Genomic DNA, 22,934 nt, shown 5'->3' with positions numbered 1-22,934 from the left:
TTGGGCAAGGGAGTTGTGGAGGAGAATACTGCAAATTCCAAGGTGTCACATTTAGGACAAAATAATATTCTGTTATGACTAATACCTTATTCTTATAAGCTTCTGCAATCTTCATGAAAAGCTGGATCTTTTTGCCCAACGCATCAAATGCTTTTGGCCTCTCTTCATGTTCCTTATATCTGTCTTGAACAGGTTGACCAAGATTCTATAACAAAACAACAAGTCTTTATTCTTATATGGACATCAGTTTTGACCTATTCTATCCAGTCAATGAGTGTGCATTTTATCCTTCTTCCCCCGCAACATCCCACCCATAACTTCAGTTTCTTCACTAATTTCTACATTAAATAATCACTATCAATATTTCCCTTCTATCAGTGTCATGCAGAATGATATGTACAAGCAGTGATCTCACAGTGGGATGCATATCTTATTCCTTCCTGCTCAAAGTCTCCATGATCTCCCACCAAGAAACGTTTTTCTCCATGCCCATCTCTGCATCAAAAAACTTTTCAACCTCAGTAATTTCAGTCTTCACTTCAATTCACTGTGCTTTCTCATGATTCACTGTTCTCACCTTTCCAGAATCAGAATGTTTAATATCACTGGCATATGTTTGTGAAATTTGTTGTTTTGCAGCAGTACATTGCAATACATAAAAGCCATATATTACAGTAAGTATGTACAATTTCAAGAAGTGCAAAGAGGGGGAAAATTACTGAGGTTGTGTTCATTGATTCATTGTCTGTTCAGAAATCTGAAGGTAGAGGGGAAGAAGCTTTCTCTCAAATGTTGATTGGGTGTCTTCATGCTCCTGTACCACCTCCTTGATGGTAGCAATAAGAAGTAGGCAATGTGGGGGAGGGGAGCGTTCCTTAATGGTGGAGCTGGCTGAGTTTACAACTTCCTGCAGCTTTTTCCGATCCTGTTTAGTGGCCCCGCCATATCAAATGGTGATGCAACCAGTTAGATTGCTTTCCAAGGTACAACTGTAAAATCTGTGAGTGTTTTTGGTGACAAATCAAGTCTCCTAAACTCCTGGGATATAGCCATTGTCATGCCTTCTTTTAATTGCATCAATATATTGGGCCCAGAATAGATCTTCAGAGATGTTGACATCCAGAAACTTGAAAGTGCTCAACTTTCCCACTGTGGGTCCCTTAATGAGGAGTGGTTTGTGTTCCTTCAACTTTTTCCCTGAAATCCAGAATCAATTCTTTGGTCTTACTGACATTGACTGCAAGGTTGTTGTTGTGATATCACTCGCCCAGCTGATCTATCACACTGCTGTACTTCTCGACATCATCTGAAATTCTGCCAATAATTGAGTCATTGCCTAGTTTAGATGGCATTTGAACTGTGCCTAGCTGCATAGGAATGGGTGTAAAGAGTAGAGCAGTGGGCTAAGCAGGCTTCCTTGAGGTGCGCCAGTATTGATTGTCAGTAAGGAGGTGGTATTTCTGATCTGCACAGACTGTGGTTCTGGTGCAGAAGTTAAGGTTCCAGTTGCAGAGGGAAGCATATAAGCCTAGGTTTTGGAGCTTGTTGATTTGAAATGTGGGTATGAGTGCGTTGAATGCTGAGCTGTAATCAATAAACAACAGCCTGGTATAGGTATTACTATTGTCCAGGTGTTCCAAGGCAGAATGGAGACCCAGTGAGATTGCATCTGCTGTAGACCTATTGTGACGATCAGCAAATTGTTGCAGGTCCAGGCCCTTGCTTAGGTAGTAGTTGATTTTAGTCATGATCAACCTTTCCTAATAGTTTTCAAATCCTGTATTCATTCCAGGAAATTAATCTCAATTATAGTTGCACTTTTTATAAACTCAAATATCTAACCTTTGGCCCTTTATTCAGCACAATATTTGTGCAATCACAGAATTATACAACCACACATTCACTTCAAATCTTGATGTTCCAAGTGCACATTAAAACTACTACTCTAACCCTAGCCATTTCCTCTGTGTGCCCCTTAAATTGCTGCTCCCCATTTAAGGAATACAGACTTGAATAAAATGGTTCAGAAAATCACCATCTGGCTAGACCAAAAAAAAACATTCTGTTTGCAGTGGCCATAAATATCCTTTATTCTCTACAGAAATACATAACCTTAAACGTTTCTTGTTCAACTTCCAAGTGTATTGACAACTCTGTCACTAAAGCATAGATCAACCAATCAGCTGCCTCTATCATTTCCATCCCTTTCCAGAGCCCATCAGGCAAAATTTGTTGAAACTCCATTATGCTGAACTTATTCTAGGTCCTCCATTTCCCCTGCACACTGAATAATCCTTACCCAAGAGACCTATTTAATGCTTTCTTGATCCCAACTGCCACCCATCTTTTAGCCTTATTTTCAAGATTTTCTCTCATGAGCCTTTTCCTCCAAATTCAGTAGTAGTCAACATCCCACCTCCAAAAAGGAAGTACCTTCAGTCATTTCAAATACTGCCAATCTCTCATGTCTCCACAAAACACCTGTACCTGTGCCCCCCCTTTCATAACAATTAAGTTAGGTTTTCACCTCAGACATTACTGAAGCGGTACTACCTAACCACAAATGACATACAAAGGTATACCATCTTGTCTTGACCACCTCTCCTTAATTTTGTCATAATTAACAAATCACCTTTTATCAATCCCTGGGTAGGATTCCACTAATCTGATCCCCTTGTAATCAAGGAAATCATCTGTACAGGTTTTTCCATTTTTGCAGAGTGCAAGGATCTCTGACCAGCAACATTCTGGCTTACATTTACATGCTGCTCCTCAGCAATGAGTAAAAATACCATATCAGTTCCTATATATTGCTGACAACACTTCATCTTTGGTTCACCAATCTTCACCCCACTCATTCAAGTAGAACTGCCATAACTGGAAATATAGAACCTTTCTGCAATTAACCTAGGATGACTAAAGCTATCTTTGGTCCATACCTTAACTCTGAATCTTGGCCACATCTCCACTTCTCAACATTCAACAATTTGAGACAGATTTTTGATCCTGGAGCACGTGTCCGAATACACACTAACACCATTACAAAGATAGATACTTCTTCTGTAACATCATCCACCTCCACTTTTGGCTTTGCACAACATTTATAGCTTCATGAATGTCTTTATTAGTTCTTAACTCCAATGCTTACTTGGCTCATTTTCCTCATACTGACAACTCTGGCCATTCTGACCTACAATACATTAAAATTCCAGACAGCCATTCTGACCTACAATACATTAAAATCTCAGACAGCCTACAGTACATGCTGTAGGCTGTCTGAGATTTCATGTATTTTGCACTCAACTACTGTGGAGATTCATACTAAATATTGTGCTACAAACACACAAGATTCTGCAAATGCTGGAAATCTTGAGCAACACACACAAAATGCTGGAGCAACTCAGGCAGCATCTATGGAGGGAAAAGAGCAATGTTTCAGAGTGTGATCCTTCATCAAGACTGTGCCATTTACGCAAAGGCATACCAAAAGATGACCAAAAATGCATCTCACTGAAACTTTACATCACATTGCTAGGAATTCCTTTCTTTAAAAACTGAAACATTAATGCTGAAATTCTATTAAGAGTATGCATCACTGTGTTCATCTGTTAGGACCCCCATTACATCCAAAGAAAGAGGGAACAACTATTCCCCAGGATTAAAATTTATAAGCAGCACCTCAGAAGTATCAACACAACCCACAAGTAATAATTGATGTTGTAACAAATGGATGAATATACAATTTTGCCTAGTGTCCCAATAAGGACACCAAATTCTGCCAATTATAGAATAAACAACCCAAAAGATTAGACATGTCTTGAGTATAATCTATTCAGTCAAAATTCACTTTAAGCAACCTGAGAAATATCATCAGAACTACTCTGTATAAAAGGTCAGTAGCTGTACCTTTAGATCATTCAGTTTATCAAGGTATACTTGTTTAGGTTGGTCTTCTCCATCTTCATACAGCCAATTTTCTGTATCCTCCAACAATTGTGTGAACTTTTGTTTATCCTGAAAGGCGAAGACAAATGGAACTTCACATTATTTTTCTATGTGCAAGTTGCTCACTGCCATGGCAAATCAAACAAATTCTAAAGATGCTGAAAATCCAGAGTAACACACAGAAAATATTGGAAGAATTCAGCAGGTCAGACAACATCTATGGAGAGGAATAAAGAGTTAACATTTCAGGCCAAGACCCTTCATCATGAAATGTCGACTCATCCTCTCCTGACTTGTTCTTCCAGCATTTGGTGCATCAGTGTCATGCAATCTGCTTTGATGTTTAGACTGTTTCCAATATTTTTGAAAAGAAAACATGATATAGGTGATATAGTCCTGTGACAATGACTGAACTTGCCAACATCAGAATTAGGGAATTAGGTTTATTATCACTGGCATACAGAACAGAAAACAGTACAGCACAGTACAGGCCTTTCAGCTATGTTGTGCTGACCTTTTACCACACTCCAACACCAATATAACACTTTCCTCCCACAAAGCCCTCTCTAAAGCTTTCACACCTTTCCTATAAAAAGAGGCAACTAGAACTGGACACAGTATTGCAATTGTGCTCTAACCAATTTCAAGGAGCTGCAACATTACCAACATTACCTCATGGCTCTTGAACTCAACCCTGCAACTAAAGAAGGCCAACACACCATATGCATTCTTAACCACCCTGTCAACTTGCGCAGCAACTTTGAGGGATCAATGGACATAGACCCCAAGATCTTCCTGTTCCTCCACACTGCCAAGAATCCTGCCATTAACTCTATACTATGCCTTTGAGCTTCCTCTTCACACTTCTCCAGATTGATCTCCATTTACCAAATCTCAACCCAGCTCTGCATTCTGACAATGTCCCACTGTAACATACGACAACCATCTTCACTCTCCACAACACCACCGACCTTCATGTAAACTTACTAAACCAACCTTTCCACTTCCTCATCCAAGTTATTTATGAAAAATCACAGAGCAAGAGGCCCCAAACACATCCTGCAGAACACAACAAGGTGACCAGCCACCAAGCAGAGTATGTTCCAACTACTATCGCACTCTTCTGTGGACAATCCAAACTCAAATCCATGCAGCCAAGTTCCTCTGGATCCCACGCCTCCTTATCTTTTGTATGAGCTTACCATGAGGAACCTTGTCAAATGCCTTACAAAATTCCAGACTCCACACCTGCTGCTCCACCTTCAATTTGTTTTGTTACTTCTTAAAATTCCATCACACTCGTGAGGCACAAAGCCATGCTGACTAATCCTAATCAGCCTATACTTCTCCAAATGTTCATAAATCCTGTCTCCAAAAATCCTCTTCAATAGTCTGCCCACCACTAACGCAAGACTCAGGTGTTCTATAATTCCAATGAATATCGCTATAATCTTTCTCACTGGTGAATATAGATTGAAACTATTCATTAAGGTCCTCACCAAGCTCCTCCGACTCCAGGATCATTTCCTCTTCTACCCCTGATCAGTCCCACCCCACTCTAGTCATCCCCCTGTTCTACAAGCACATGCAGAACACCTTGGGGATTTCCTTAATCCTATTTGCAAGGCCTTCCCATGTCTTTTAATATCTCTCCCAAGTCCCTTCTAAGCTCCTTCCTGGTTATCTTATAACTCTCCAGACCTCTGCCTGATTCTTGCTTCCTTCAGAATCTTTCTTCCTCTTAACAAAATGCAAAATGTTCCCCATCTCTTGTCAACCATGGTTCCTTTACTCTACCATCCCTTTCCTTCCTTAGTGGAACCAATCTATCCAGAACCCCATGCAAGTGCTCCCTAACACCCTCCACATCTGTTGCGCATTTCCCTGAGTATATCTGTTCCCAATTTACACTCCAAAGTTTCTATCTAATAGCATAATTCACCTTTCTCCAATTATTTTTCCATACCATCTGCTCCTTTCCCTGTCTAAAGGTATGCTAAAGGTAAGGGAGTTGTGGTCACCGTCTCAGACCTGCTCACCCACCACCAGATCAGTCAACTTCTAGTCTGCTTGTCTACATATTGTCTCAGGAATCCTTCCTGGACAGAGGTAACAAATTCCTCCAATCTAAACTTTTTGGACTGAGGAGGAGCCAACTATTATTAGGGAAGGTGAAATCATCCATGGAAACCCTGTTATTTTTGCACCTTTCTAAAATCTGCTCCTCAATGCCTACTGTTATTGGGGGTGGAGAGCGGATGGTCTACAGGCAAATCCCGATAGTGATCGGTCCCTTCCTGTTTCTGACTTTCACCAATACTGACATCCACCCTTTCTGCAGTTGTGATACTATCCCTGATTAGTAGTGCCATTCCCTCACCTTGTTTACCTTCCTCCTTGTCCCTTTTTTAAAAAATATAATTTTTATTGAGTTTTCAAAAATACATGAAAAGATAGTATCTACCATCCCCCCCCCCCATATAAAGTCCTACCTAAAAAGAAAAAAAAGAAACAAAAAAGAGCCGCCTGGGTATTGGAAGGTTTCCACATGCTCCATGGAATTCAAAATAAAATTGGTATACTTATTCGTTACTTTCCCCAAGGGACCAAGATCTTTATCGGAGCACTTAAATATGCCATCCTATCTTTTGTAAATAAGGGCGCCAAATATTCAAAAATGTTACATATTTATCTCTTAAATTATAAGTAATTTATTTTTTGTGGTGTAATATATAATTGGTGTAAAAAGTTATATTATACTAATCTAAGTCGAACATTTATTGTGTTTGTCATACTGTCAAGGCACAGTCTTGACCAATTTGTTTCATCAATATTAATATTCAGATGTTTCCCATTCTTGTTTTGACTTAAAAATTGCTACTCCCCGCTACAACAACACTACCCACCCAATCTCTCTTTAATTTCTGATATTCTGTTTCTGTTAAATGTGTTTCCTGTAAAAAGGCTGAATCTATCTTCATTTTCTTAATATGTGTTAAGATTCTTTTTCTTTTCACTAGTCCATTAAGCCCATTAACATTAAAACTCAAAAAATTCAATAAATTAGTCATTTTTTTAACAAAGTTACTCCAATCTAAAACACTACTTAACTTCTCAACTCTCATAGTTCCTTGGGGAATCTCTTTGAACTTCACCATGTTGCTATGCGTTCCCCCCCCCCCAATCATCCAGGCAAAAAGAAAGATAGATGAGATATAAAAAAAAGGAAAAACAAAATACCCCCCCACTAATGTTGTGAATGAAAGGATACACAACACTATCCCCCTCCATTTTGCAGGTCGTGGCTAGAGCCACGCTTGCACACATGATTAGCGTAGCAATTGATCAGTGCCTCTTCCAGCTCCCCCGCAACAAAAAAAATTATATATATTTTATATAATTATATAAAATTATATATATATAAAAATAAAAAAATTAATGTTACTATTCCCAACCAGTAATCCTCAAATTTTAACCTTACTTCCCCTCCCTCATATAATTAGTAATATATTTATATATTCATCCGCCTTCAAAAATCCAACAAGTCCATTCTTTGACCCAGTCTTCTTCTTCAATCCATCTCGCTCCCCTGGTTTTGTTCTTGTACCTGGTGAATATTCAGAGAGTCTTGCACAAACTGCTCCGCTTTCCGGTAATCATCAAAAAATCTTTTTTCTCCACCAGTCAAAAAAATCTTCAAATTGCAGGGTAACGCAATATAAAATGATAACCGTGATCCCACAGGATTTTTTCCACTGGATTAAATTTCTTCCTTCTCTTCAAAAGTTCATAACTTATGTCAGGATAGAAAAGAAATTTTGTTCCCTTGAATCATCAATGGCCCTTTTCTATTCTTGGCAGCTTGGGTAGCTGCCTGTAGAATCCTTTCCTTGTCTTGAAATCTTAAGAATTTTATTAAAATTGCTCGTGGATATTGGTCATCTTGTGGTTTTGGTCTTAGAGCTCTATGTGCCCGCTCAATTTCAATTAATCGGCCCTCCTCTTTCATTTGCAAAACTTCCGGGATCCATCTTTGAAAAAATTTTATTGGATTTCCTCCCTCCATACCTTAAGACCAACAATTTTATTATTACGTCTACTAAAATTTTCCAACATGTCCACTTTCTCCAAGAGTCGATTTCTTTCCGTGTTCCACACAAGCAAATCATTTTCTGTTTTTTTCCACTCTATCATTAATATGCTCCATTTTTCTTTCCATCTCCTGAAGCTTCTCCTTGTCCCTTTTGAAACATCTGAAATCCCAGAACATCTAGCAGCTATTTTTGTCTTTGTAACAGTCAAGTCTCTGTACTGGTCACAATGTCATATTTCCACATACCGATTCATGCTCTACATTCATCTCCCTCGTTCCTGATACTTCTTGCATTAAAATAGACATTTCAACCCATCCAACTGACTGCAATTTTACCCTATCCACTGACCATTATCCCTTACAGTCTCTGCATACATTGCTTCTACTTTTACACCAACTGTTCCCTCCTCTGACCTATCGTTCTGGATCCCACATCCCGCTGCCAACCTTGTTCAATCCTTCTCAACAGCTCTAGCTAACCTGCCCACAAGAATATTGGTCCCTCAAGTTCAGGTCTTACCTTCCCCAGAAGAGATCCTAGTAATCCTGAAATCTGAAACTGTGTCCCCAACCAATTTTTCAGCCCCATTTATCAGCCATATCATCCCATTCTTAGTCTCACTGGCACATGGTGCAGGCAGCAATCCAGAGATTATTATTGCTGAGGTCCAGCTTCCTACTAGTCTCCAAGTGTCATGAAAACTGTTCTGTGGCAGCAGTACAGTGCAAGTCTGGCTGAGTCTACAACTCTCTACGGCCTCTTTTGATCCTGTACATTGGAGCTTCCCTACCAAGCAGTGATGCTATTTAGATCTATAGAAATTAGCTCATCTTTGGTGACAAAATAAATCTCCTCACTCTTAATGAAGTATAGCTGCTGGTGTGCCCGGGAATGATTCTCTTTTTTCTTTTTAAATCTTTTTATTGAGTAAGTATACAAAAAAGGTAAGCCATATAAACATTAATACAATGTTAAAGTATAATAAAATTCCAAAAGATAACAATACCAAAAAGAAAATACTACAATGTAATTTAAGCATAAGAAACCAAGATAACATAATAGTATACTAGATTTTATATATATCAATGGAAAAAAAAGAAAAAAAAAACCCCAAAAAAAACCCACCGTGCAACTAACTAAAAGCAAAGCAAAGCAATGGGCTAACTTGAAACCAAACAGAGTTAAACTTAAAATCACGTCCTCAATCCCGACCTCCATTAAAACAGTGAAGAAAAAACAAGAAGGGTAAATATTACATTAAATGAAAATATCGAATAAAAGGTCCCCAAATCTGTTCAAATTTAAATGAAGAATCATAAAGGTTACTTCTAATTTTCTCCAGATTCAAACATAAAATCGTCTGAGAAAACCAAAAAAAGGTAGTTGGAGCATTAAGCTCTTTCCAATGTTGTAAAATACATCTTTTCGCCATTAAAGTAAGAAATGCAATCATTCTACGGGCTGAAGGGGAAAGATTACTAGAAATTTTAGGTAGTCCAAAGATAGCAGTAATAGGGTGAGGAGAGATATCTATATTTAATACCTTAGAAATAATATTGAAAATATCTCTCCAAAAAGTTTCCAAAGTAGGGCAAGACCAAAACATATGAGTTAAAGAGGCTATCTGCCCCGAACATCTATCACAGAAAGGATTAATATGCGAGTAAAAACGCGCTAACTTATCTTTGGACATATGTGCTCTATGAACCACTTTAAATTGAATTAGGGAATGTTTAGCACAAATAGAGGAAGTATTAACTAATTGTAAAATCTGCCCCCAATCATCCACAGAAATGGTAAGCCCCAATTCCTGTTCCCAATCTACCCTAATCTTATCAAATGGAGCTTTCCTAAGTTTCATAATAATATTATAAATCATAGCCGATGCACCTTTCTGACATGGATTAAGGTTAATTATCGAATCTAAAATATATATAGGAGGAAGCATTGGAAAGGAAGAAAGTATAGTACTTAGGAAATTTCTAACTTGTAAATATCTAAAAAAATGTATTCTTGATAAGTTATATTTATTAGATAATTGTTCAAAAGACATAAGGAAACCATCTAAAAATAAATCCAAAAACCGTAAAATACCCTTAGTCTTCCAAGTTTGAAAAGCGCGATCCGTAAAAGAGGGAGGAAAAAATATGTTACCTAAAATAGGAATCGCTAACCCGAATTGATTAAGATCAAAAAATTTTCTGAATTGAAACCAAATGCGCAAAGCATATTTAACTATCGGGTTAGAGACCTGCTTAAGGCGTTTCGAATCAAAAGGAAGAGAGGAACCTAAAATAGAACCAAGTGTATAACCCTGAACAGATTGTAATTCCAATGCTACCCATTTAGGAATAGATAGTATGTCCCGGTCAAGTAACCAAAATTTCATATGTCGAATATTAATAGCCCAATAATAAAATCTAAAGTTAGGTAATGCTAAACCTCCATCTCTCTTAGCTTTCTGTAAATGTATTTTACCCAGTCTCGGATTCTTATTCTGCCAAATAAATGAAGAAATTTTAGAGTCAACTTTATCAAAAAAAGATTTAGGAACGAAAATTGGTAATGCCTGAAACACATATAAAAATTTTGGCAAAAAAAACATCTTAACTGCATTAATACGACCAATCAAAGTTAAATATAAGGGAAACCATTTAGATGAAAGTTGAGTAATATGGTCTATTAATGGTAAAAAGTTAGTCTTAAATAAATCTTTATGTTTACAAGTAATTTTAATCCCAAGATATGAAAAGTAATTATTAATCAATTTAAATGGAAATTTATAATATAAGGGAAGATGTTTATTAATCGGAAAAAGTTCACTCTTACTAAGATTTAATTTATAACCTGAGAAAAGACCAAATTGTGCTAATAACTCTAAAACAGCAGGAATGGATCTCTCAGGATTAGAAATATATAAAAGTAAATCATCAGCATAGAGTGATAATTTATGGGACTTTAATCCCCGAGTTATCCCAGTAATATTTGAAGATTCTCGAATAGCAATTGCAAGAGGTTCTAATGCAATATCAAATAATAGGGGACTAAGAGGACAGCCTTGTCGAGTACCACGAAAGAGAGGAAAAAAAGGTGAGTTTAAGGAGTTAGTACGAACCGAGGCTACAGGGGAGTGATATAACAGTTTAATCCAGGATATAAATTTCAAGCTAAAATTAAACATTTCAAGCACCTTAAATAAATAAGGCCATTCTACTCTATCAAAAGCTTTCTCGGCATCTAAAGAAATAACACACTCAGGAACATTTTGTGAGGGAGTATAAACGATATTTAACAATGTACGAATATTATAAAAAGAGTAACGACCTTTAATAAAACCCATTTGGTCTTCCGAAATAATAGAAGGAAGTACTTTTTCTAGTCTATTTGCTAATAACTTAGAAAAAACTTTAGAATCAACATTTAATAAAGATATTGGTCTATAAGATGCACATTGAGCAGGGTCTTTATCCTTCTTTAGTATTAAAGAAATTGATGCTCTATTAAAAGATTCCGGAAGTTTACCAAGTTTCAAAGAAGCCTCAAAAACCTTATAGAGCCAAGGAATCAATAAAGAAGCAAAACATTTATAAAATTCAACGGTAAACCCATCAGGGCCAGGAGCTTTCCCCAGATTCATAGAAAAAATAACATTCTTAATCTCATCCATTGTAATGGAAGTATCTAATAAAGAAGACATATCCTGTGAAATCTGAGGGAAGTCTAACTTATCTAAAAAATCATTCATATATTTAGAATCTCGAGGAGACTCTGATTGATATAAAGAAGAATAAAAATCACAAAAGGTTTGATTAATCCCCACATGATCCAATATCAATCGATCATTTTGGTTATAAATCTGATTGATTTGAGATTTAACATAATTAGATTTCAATTGATTAGCCAGCAGCTTGCCAATTTTATCACTGTAAACATAAAAATCACTTCTTGTTTTCTTTAATTGGTTTACAATCGAGGACGAGAGTAGTAAACTGTGTTCCATTTGAAGTTCAGTTCTTTGTTTGTATAGCTCCTCAGAAGGAGCCATAACATATTTCTTATCAATTTCTTTAATCTTGTCCACAATTGCCATCTCCTCCTGCTTCTGTTTCTTCCTCAAAGCAACGGAATACGAAATAATCTGACCCCGAATATAGGCTTTAAAAGTGTCCCAAAGAGTGTTAACCGAAATATCTTCTGTATGGTTAATTGTAAAAAAAAGCTCAATCTGTTCATTCATAAAATTAACAAAGTCCGAGTCCTGAAGCAACAGCGAATTAAAACGCCATTGTCTATTGTTTGGTATATTGGCCATAATTTTAATAGAAAGCTTAAGTGGAGCATGATCCGAAATGGTTATAGAATCATAATCACATTTAATCACTGAAGGAATGAGACGAGAATCAATGAAAAAATAATCAATTCTTGAATAGGAATGATGAACATGTGAAAAGAAGGAAAAATCTTTTTCCTGAGGATGCAGAAAACGCCAAATGTCCGTCGACCCAGAATCAGAAAGGAAAAAATTAATCAAATTTGCAGATTTATTAGGTAAAGTCCGTAAAGGAGCCGAACGGTCCAAAGCTGGAGATAAACAGGTATTAAGATCTCCGCCCCAAATCAATGAAAACTCGTTCAAATTCGGAAACTGATCAAACAATGATTTATAAAATTCCGGACAATCCATATTAGGAGCATAAACATTAACCAAAACTACTTTTTTATTAAATAGTAAACCACTAACCAATAAAAATCTACCATTCGGATCAGAGATAATATCCTGTTGTATAAAAGTAACTGAGGAGTCTATAAAAATAGAGACGCCTCGAATCTTAGCATTGGAGTTCGAATGAAATTGTTGTCCCTTCCAGAATTTGAAAAAACGTAGTCTGTCCCCCCTCCGTACATGGGTCTCTTGTAAAAATAAAATTTGTGCTTTAAGTCTCCGGAACACTTTAAAAACTTTTTTCCTTTTAATAGGATGATTAAGACCATTAGTATTCCAGGAGACAAAATTAATAATAGACTCCATAAATCCTAAAGTCAACCCATAACAAGGAGGATTGACAATAGGCGCGACCCACAAACCCGGAGAGGAAACAGAACATACAAAAGATACCGGGGAAAAGGACGCAACCAATACTTCAATAATGTATATAGCCCAAAGAGAAACAAACTAAAACGTGAAGCCCCTACCCACCCCCCCCCCCCCCAAGACCCCAAGGCGAAATCTAAAGCAGACCCGCCAGAAAGAAGCAAGCGCTAAAACTACCCCCATGACTTCCGGTATACGCTCCCTAAAAAAAAGGTATAAATATGAAAAGGATCAGCTAATTGTAAAACAGTAAAAAAATAAGTAAAAAAAAGTTAGCTCAATTAAAATACACACAGAACAGAACAAAAGCCGGAAAGTATATATTAAAAAAAAACCACAATAAACCTCAAACTCATGAATAGACACAGCAACAAAAAAAATAGGATTATTAACATAAAATGATTATAAAAAGCAAAACAGAATAAAATTTAAAAAAAAACTACAAAATTTAAGGCAGCACAGGAAATACGTAAGATGACAAAAGGGAAGTAACCACCCAGAATCCCCTGGGAAAAGAAAGAAATGACGCAGTTAAAAAGAAAATTTAGCAGCCATATTAAGAAATCGAAAGTAAACTCTTCTGCCCAAATAGGGCACAGAAAAGTTAAAACCAACCAATTCACAGCCTCCGATCAACGGAGAAAATTAAAAAAAGGCAATTAAGATGTTGAAGATGAAAGTTGATCCAGATAACTCTGGGCATCCGATGGAGAATCAAAAAAACGAAGGGCTCCATCTAACATGCGAATCCTTAGACGTGCAGGGTACAGCAGCGCTGGTCTTAAATCCATCTTATAGAATTCCGACATCACGGATCTGTAACGGACCCGTTGGTCCCAGATTGGTTTACTGAAATCTTCCACGAATCGGAACTTAAGATCCGAAAAATCAATGAAACCTTTAGATCGAGCGAATCGAAACAGTCTCTCCTTGTCTTGAAAGTAATGAAAACGTAAGATAACATGCCTAGGTCTATCTGACCTAGACGAGTATGATGGGATTCTGTGAACACGATCCAGTAGCGGTGGTTGGTCAGGAAATACAGTAGGGAATGCATCTTTTAAAAGTTAGGAGAAATATTTCATAGGGTTGTTAGCTTCCACGGCTTCCCTGACGCCAATCATTCGTAAATTCTGCCGTCGCATTCCAGATTCCAAGTCAGAGTTTTTAAAAGTCAAAAAGTCAAGTTTCTTCTTCATTACATTAATTGTTTCTTCGATTTTCCCCATCTTAAGCTCACTTTGTTGCGCGGATTTTTGAAGATCAGATATAGCCGACTGATGTTCCGCAATACATGTTTGCATCTTATCAATTAAATCGGCAATTTTCTGGAACTTAGTTGAGATTTCCGTATGAATCAGGTCTTTAACAAAGCCCACAATTTCTGTACGAATCATCTCCCTAACAGAGGTTGAAATTTCCCTCTGAATTAACTCCGATATCGCTTTCAAAGTCACCGGTGATTCAGTCGGAGGGAGATCCGTAGCTTTCGGTTTAACCGGAGGTTTACCATCCTTGCCGTCTTTCCCGTTCTTAGACATAGCCGATCTCAGTATCATCCAATTGTCAGAGAATTCAGTTTAATTCAAAGTATTGTAAAAATTGATGCCTTAATAGTTAATTAAAGTATAGCTGACCATAGAGAGAAAAAACTCAGAGGTAATGGAGCGAGTCAAGAACGCGACTTCACTCCATGAGCGCTACCGGAAGTCCCAGGAATGATTCTCTAAAATTTGACACCCAGGAATTTGAAGCTCCTCATGCTGACCCCTCAATAAGACCAGAAGACAGGAAGAGAATTAGTCCACCCAGCCCATCGAGTCTGCTCCACCATTTCATCACCGCTAATTTATTATCCCTCTCAACCCCATTCTCTTGCCTTCTCCCTTTAAATTTTGACACCCTGACTACCAAGAACCCATCAACCTCCACTTTAAATACACTCAATAATGTGGACTCCACAGATTCACTACCTTCTGGCCAATGAAATTCCTCATCTCTGCCCTAAATGGATATCCCTCTATTCAGAGGCTGTGCCCTCTGGTCCTAGACTCACCCACTTTAGGAAACATTCTCTCCACATCCACTCTATCTAGGCCTTTCAATATTCGATAGGTTTCAATGAGATCTCCCCCTCATTCTTTTAATCGCCAACAAATACAGGTCCAGAACCATTAAATGCTCCTATGTTAACTCTTTCATTCCCAGAATCATTCTCATGAACCTCTGGACTCTCTGCGATGCCAGAACAGCTTTTCTTAGAAAAGGAGTCCAAAACGGATTACAAGTGCAATCTGACCAATATCTTTCAAAGCCTCAGCATCACATTGTTGCTTTTATATCCTAGTCCTTTCAAAACGAATGTTAACATTGCATTTGCCTTTCTTGCCACCAACTCAACCTGCAAGTTAACCATTAGGAAATCCTGCACAAGGACTCCCATGTCCCCTTGCACCTTCTGCTTTCTCAACACCATCTGTCCCACCACCTATCCTTGTATTATCTGTAAACTTGGCCACAAAGCCATCATTTCCATCATCCTTATTGTTGACATATACTGTGAAATGAAACAGTCCCAATACCGACCCCCTGCGGAACACCACTAGTCACCAGCAGCCAACCAGAATAGGCCCCTGCCCCCCCCAACCTTTATTCTGACTCTTTGCCTTTTGCCAATCAGCCAATTGTCTATCCATGCTAGTACTTTTCCTTTAATACTATGGGGTCTTAACTATTTTAGAGGACCTGTGCTGGACCCAGCATGTAAATGCATTTGTGCAGAAAGCACATCAGTGTCTCTATTTCCTTAGGAGCCTACGGAGATTCAGCATGGCATCTAACATTTGACAAACTTCTATAGATGTGTAGTGGAGAGTATATTGATAGGCTGCATCACAGCCGGGTATGGAACTCCTATGCCTTTGAATGGAAAATCCTACAGAAGGTCCCTTCTTGAACAGTGGAATGACATGCATTTTCCAATCCTCCGGAACCATGCCAGAATCTAGTAATTTTTGAAAGATTGTGACTAATGCCTCCACAATCACCTCAGCCACCTCTTTAAGAACTCTACGATGTAGTTCATCTGGTCCAGGTGACTTATCTACCTTCAGACCTTTTAGCTTCTCAAGCACCTTCTCCTCAACAACCACACTCACTTCTGCCCCAACACTCTCGAATTTCTGGCACCCTGGCAATATCTTCCATAGTGAAGACTAATGCAAAATGCTGAAGTTCATCTGCCATTTATGACCCCCATTATTGTCTCTCCAGCAGTCTAATGTCCACACTCACCTCTTTTACTCTTTATATATCTGAAAAGTCTTTTGGTATCCTAACTTTTCTCTCAAGTTTCTTCAGTTGCCTTCTATTGGCCATTTTCTAACTTCCCACAGATTTTTGCTATATCATATGCCCTTTGTTTTGCTTTGATGCTACCTTAGACTTCACTTGTCAGCCACTGTTGTCTCATCCTCCCTCTAGAATACTACTTCATTATTGGGATTTATCTATCCCAAGACTTCCAAATTGCCCCCAGAAACTCCAGCCATTGCTATTCTGCCCTCATCCCTGATAATGTCCCCTTCCAATCAACTTTGTCCAGTTCCATTCTCACTCTTGATATACAGGGCGAATTCTATCTTATTATGATCATTTCCTAAGAGTTCCTTTACTTTAAGTTCCACAATCTAATTTCGTTCATTATACAACACTAAATCCAGAATTGTCTTTCTCCTGGTGAACTCAACAAGTTGCTCTAAAAAGCCATCTTGTAGGCATTCTACAAATTCCATCTTGCACTAACCTTATTTTCCCAATCCACCTGCATATAGAAATCTCTCATGACTATCGTAACATTACTCTTATTAAGTGCCTTTATTATGTCCCATTGAAATTTATATCCCACGTCCTGGCTGCTGTTTGGGGGCTACTGAACTCCCATCAGGGTCTTTTTACCCTTGTAATTTCTTAACTCTACCCACAAAGGATTCTAAATCTTCTGATCCTATGTTACCTCATGAGGATCTAATTTCAATTTTTAACAACAGAGCAACTGTACCCCTCTGCCTACCTGCCTGCCCTTTCGATATAATGTGTATCCTTGGATATTAAACTTCCAACTTCGATCTTTTATTCAGTCATGACTGTGGTGCCACAGAGCCAGATCTGCAAATCTCTAAATGCACCACAGGATCATCTACCTTATTCTGTATTGTGCATGGATTCAACTATAACAGCTTCAGTCCTGCATTTACCAACTGTTTTGATTTTGCCCCCATGTAATACTTCGTCATCCCGCTGACTGCAATTTTGCCCTATCATCTGCCTGTCCTTCCTCAGTTTCACTACACATTGCATTGACTTGTAGAACAACTGCCCCATCCTCAGCACCATCACTCTGGTTCCTCTCCCCATATCAACTCCAGCAGACTTCCATGCAAGGATATTGGCCCCCCTCGGGTTCAGGTATAACCCATCGTGATTTGTACAAATCACAGGTTTCCCTAGAAGAGATCCCAATGATCCAGAAATCTGATACCCTGCCACACTGCACCAGCCCCTCAACTACTTATTTATCCGTACTATCATCCTATTCCTGCCCTAAATAGCACATGTAACAGGAAGTAATTCAGAAATTACTACCTTGTAAGTTCTGGTTTTCAGCCTCTTCAACTCCCTATACTCACTGCTCAGAATCTCTTCCCCCTTTCTACCCATCTCATTGGTGCCAATGTGCACTACAACCTCTGGCTGTTCACACCCTCTTCCCCCCCCCCCCCGGGAATCTTCTGCAGCCTGATATGGATACACCCTGGACATGAGCAGCTGGGAGGCAAAAACCCACCTTGGCTTCTCTTTTGTGGCCACAAAATCTGCTGTCTGTCCCCCTAACTGTTGAGTCTCTTATCACTATTGCTCTGCCTGACTCTACCCTTCCCTGCTGAACCTCAGATCTGGCCATAGTGCCACTGATGTGTCAACCCCCCAGGAGTTTCCAAAGGGGTATACTTGTTGCTCAGGGGAATAGCCACAGGGTTTATTCTCCTGATCTCATCTTCCTCAAGTCCATATCAATTCCTTGGTCTTGATGATATTGAGTACAAGACTGTTGTTACAATACCACTCAACCAGCCAGTCTCACACCTGTATGTCTTCCAGTCACCATCTGAGATTCTGCCAACAACAGTAATATCATCTGCAAATTTACAGATGCTACTTGAGCCATACCTAGCTAGCCACAGTCATGAGTGTAGACAAGAGTACAGCAAGGAAGAATTTTTACAAATCCACAATGCAACATCAGTGACAATTGCAGATACCTTCAAGCCATTTCCATGATTCACAATTTAACCAAGTAGAAAGCATCAGATCGGAAGTCTTAACCTTTAAGTGTTCAGAACTGGGAACTCCACAAAGTCAAATTACTTTGGTGCTAGGTTTTGAGAAAGTGACCTGCTTCTGAATCAAAAATCCACCCTATAACTTTTGGTGGCAGTGTTAAGGAAATTTGACATTTTAATCATACTCCCCATGAATATTAACCACATTTGATTTAGGTATAGGAAGTTATGTATATTTGGAAAAAGCTCAAGTATACTTTCAGCAATTAGAGAAACATACTTAGTCAATATATTTCACACGTCAATTCATTTACTTTGAAATAGATTTATCACCTCACTGGCCTTTCTCAGTATTACATTTTTCCCGTTCACCAGAATATGTGCTTACAGCATGGTGAAATAATTCCCCAAGCTCATTTGCCAGGCTAAGATTACAGCGAGTAAATCAATATGAACATCCAATTATTGTAAGCATGTTGAATTGTAATATCAGGATACTAATGTTATACATTTTACTGACTAGTTTATAGAATGGCAACTTACCGCCTCATTGATGAATTTCTCATAAATTCCACACAATTTGTCTCTGATATCATACACATATTCTTCAACTGCATTTTTTGCATCCATTCTTTCCTTTTCAAGTTTATCCTGCATGATCATCTTTCCCTAAGAAAGTTAACAATATTAGCATTTGTGCATTTTAAACTAGTTTAAGTCGTCCTGAAGAGATACAAATTAGTTCATTAAAAAAATGTGGGTCAAGGATTCCCAAAAATTAATGAAAATGTTAAAAAAAACTTTTCAAACAGACATTGAGAACATTCTGGAAGCACCTATCATTTTGAAAACCATTGACATGAGAGCTTAGACTGGCCATTTCAAGACTTTAGCTTTAAGCAGCAGACAATGTTACCTACCCACTGGACGAGATAAGCATGGTGGATAAACCAAACTAGACAGCAACTATTACTAAATGCTATTATGAAAAGCTTCACTAAAAGACAACTGCAAAGCTGCGAAGTTGCCAGTCTGGTCTAGACTGTCCCATATGTGACTCTAGTCCATGCACATGTTGCTGACTTAACGATCCTCAAGTAACTAAGCTTCAATGCAACAATATTTCAAAGGCAGCAGTGAACACTAAACTTATAGGCAAAGCTGATGAATAGAATTAAGTCAATCTCACACAGCTAGTTCTTAAATTTCAGGATGCATTCAACACCTGGGTATTAAATAAATAAAACCCTCAAATGCGCTGTTCTATATAATTATTTTTCTTTAAATTCATAACAGCACTCAACAGGGAACATACCTCATTTTCAATATAATTGTTGAGAAGGTCCTGAACAAGCTGTTGGGGCAGTTCACTTTTGATCACCAAATCCACACTCTTTACTTTTATTTTGGGTTTTGAGCTGTTATCTTTATTTTCTACAGCTGGATCATTCTGCAGAGAATTAAAGTTATGAAAGACATATCACAGAAACAGCTATTTTTTTTGCTAAATATGTATAGTTTTACCAACTTTTTCTTCAGAATCTGTGCTTGGCATTTGGGAAACATCATTATGCTCTTCAGTTTGATCTTTTTGCTGAGAATGCACTTCTTCCTGATCAACTTGCATAGTGGCCTTAAAATGCAAACAAAATACAAGATTACAGTCAAGAACAAGCATTTTGATTACTCTGTGACCAATACTTTAAAGCATTTGTCACATTTCAGGAAGGAATCATTTTGCAAATGAGACACTATTACTGCTATCACAAAAATCCTATGTCATACGTCAATGACGATAAATCTGATTAATTTAATATTTTCAACCTAACACATGGATTGCAATACCCCACTATTCATATATTTAAAATAACTTTTAAATAAAACATCATTTTACAAAAATAAGTGAGCAAAGTATTCAAAAACGCAAACACGAGGAAATCTGCAGATGTTGGAATTTCAAGCAACACACATCAAAGTTGCTGGTGAACGCAGCAGGCCGGGCAGCATCTCTAGGAAGAGGTACAGTTGACGTTTTGGGTCGAGACCCTTCGTCAGGACAAACTGAAAGAAGAGCTAGTAAGAGATTTGAAAGTGGGAGGGAGGAGATCCAAAATGGTAAGAGAAGACAGGAGGGGGAGGGATGGAGCCAAGAGCTGGACAGTTGATTGGCAAAAGGGATGAGAGGATCATGGGACAGGAGGCCTAGGAAGAAAAGGGGGAGGGGGGGAACCTGAGGATGGGCAAGGTGACTTCTCAAACTTCCGCTAATGCCCCACCTCCCCCTCGTACCCCATCCGTTATTTATTTATATACACACATTCTCTCTCTCTCCCCCTTTTTCTCCCTCTGTCTCCCTCACTATACCCCTTGCCCATCCTCTGGTTTTCACCCCCTCCCCCTTTTCTTTCTCCCTAGGCCTCCCGTCCCATGATCCTCTCATATCCCTTTTGCCAATCAACTGCCCAGCTCTTGGCTCCATCCCCCCCCACCTTCAAATCTCTTACTAGCTCTTCCTTCAGTTAGTCCTGACGAAGGGTCTCGGCCCAAAACATCAATTGTACCTCTTCCTAGAGATGCTGCCTGGCCTGTTGTGTTCACCAGCAACTTTTGTGTGTTGAACAAAGTATTCACTGTTAATCATCTGGAATCCTAACTTAGATTACATGAGACAAAATTGCATTATGCACAAGCTGGCTTATTGGCTAAATTATTTTAAGATATTTATCAGGTTAAAGTAACTACAACCCCCCCCCCACACCAGTAGAACCATAGACTTAAGTACATCTCTTCAAATGTTCATTTTTTAATGTTAATATCAAGGATTGGATGCTAACTAACCCACTCAATGCCACTGCACTGCAAATTATTGCCCACATAATTCAACACCAAATTCTTCTACTGTTATAACATTATGCAGTTATGAATAGCTTTAATGCAGAAACAATTCTTTCACATTGTTTTGTCATTTCAAATCATAGAAAGCAACTTTAAAATCTAAAACTGTTTAGGCCAGAATAATTTTTTTAAAATTTGACAATTCCACCTCAAATACAAAAATAACTAGCTCATAAACATGAAGTATGGGGTACCCTATTGCAATAGTTAATTTTGTTATGAATAGCTGATTTTACATTGTTTTACCAGATTTTAGTAAAATAAGGTTCAATATTAATTCAAATTGTACATAGAATCAAACAATAGTATCAATGTCTCAGTTGAGAACGAGTATATTGCCTTGACTGTACTAAGTTAGCATCAACAGAAAGATAAGCTACATCAACAATTCTTGAGTTTTATCCAGTGATCATAATAGACCTTTCTCATGCACATCAGGGTGACAGATCAGCAAAACAGGATTAAAGTTAAAATTCTCCTACTGGGGATTATATCCTAGGGAGACAAACACTTGGAAAGTTAAGAAAAACAAAAACCAAAACCAAAATCCCTGCAAATTTTATACGTTTCTACTTCCAGAAACAAAGCAAAAAGATGGCAAAGTGAACTTCAAGGTTAAAAAATTTAGAACTCCAGAAGACACAGAATTGGACTGGACACATGTCAACAATTCTGTACATCATACCTGGTCATCAATTTTTGCATTTGCTGTGTCCCGTGATAGCTGGTCTGTTTCCATGGGAATATCTTCAACCTGACCACCGTCTGGCTTTTGTTTTTCAATCAGTGATGCACTGGATACATTGAAAATACCATGGATATTGACTCGAACTTTAACTTTCACTTTTGAATTTTCCCCATCATTTTGAGGAGTCACATTCTGAATTGTAAACCGACCTAATTAAAAAAGTAACATTTAAGGATTAATTACTACCAGCATTCTTAAAAAATAAAAACCAAACCAGATTTAGCTGCATCAATACTTCTGATGCTGATATATCAATACTTCTGATATATCTGATGCTTTACACCTACTCCAACACTGATCTTTTACCTGAGTGCCTCTTTCTTCTACTAACCTTACATCTCATTAAGAGGTTTGAACAGGACCTTGTATACTGCATTAAGACATCTTAACTCTTGTACTGAAGTCATCAGGAAATAAAGGCACACATACAATTTACCTTCCTAATTACTTGTCGTACTTGCATGTTTACCTTCAGTGATCTGGTACAGATTCACTGTGTGTTCAACTATTCAGGACAAGAAAGAATTCTCTTCACTCAGTACAGTGAATCTTTGGAATTCAACTAAAAGGACTGTGGAATTCAAATCGTGTTTATTCAATACAGATTAACAACTTTTTTGTCATCAATGGCAATGGGATATAGACCAGACAATAACATATAGACCAGACAATGACATAACAGTAGCAATGATGACTTGGATCAAATCCAAATGAATATTGGAACAGGCATCATGGGCTGAATAGTGCTATTACTATCATTTCTTTTTTTCTGGGATTGAAACTTATTTTTATTTTACAACATACTATCATTTCTTATC

At 38.0% G+C, this 22,934-nt stretch overlaps 1 protein-coding gene across 2 annotated transcripts in view; it reads right to left on the bottom strand.

Moving 5' to 3' along the window:
• The window catches only part of hspa4l (heat shock protein 4 like), a 76,046-nt gene that overhangs the window by 3,772 nt on the left and 49,340 nt on the right, over positions 1–22,934 (bottom strand). For both annotated transcript variants that reach the window (XM_063046557.1, XM_063046558.1), the window contains 6 exons: positions 22,054–22,265; positions 20,002–20,106; positions 19,789–19,923; positions 19,017–19,142; positions 3,907–4,014; positions 86–205 (listed from right to left, as the gene is read on the bottom strand). In XM_063046557.1, the coding sequence (XP_062902627.1) occupies positions 86–205; positions 3,907–4,014; positions 19,017–19,142; positions 19,789–19,923; positions 20,002–20,106; positions 22,054–22,265 (806 nt within the window). The remainder of the gene's footprint in view (positions 1–85; positions 206–3,906; positions 4,015–19,016; positions 19,143–19,788; positions 19,924–20,001; positions 20,107–22,053; positions 22,266–22,934) is intronic.

This window comes from Mobula hypostoma, chromosome 4 (genome assembly GCF_963921235.1).
Source record: "Mobula hypostoma chromosome 4, sMobHyp1.1, whole genome shotgun sequence".
In the NCBI taxonomy this organism is placed as follows: domain Eukaryota; kingdom Metazoa; phylum Chordata; class Chondrichthyes; order Myliobatiformes; family Myliobatidae; genus Mobula; species Mobula hypostoma.
Note: the sequence above shows the minus strand (reverse complement) of the source record. Positions and strands in the feature narration are given on the sequence as shown.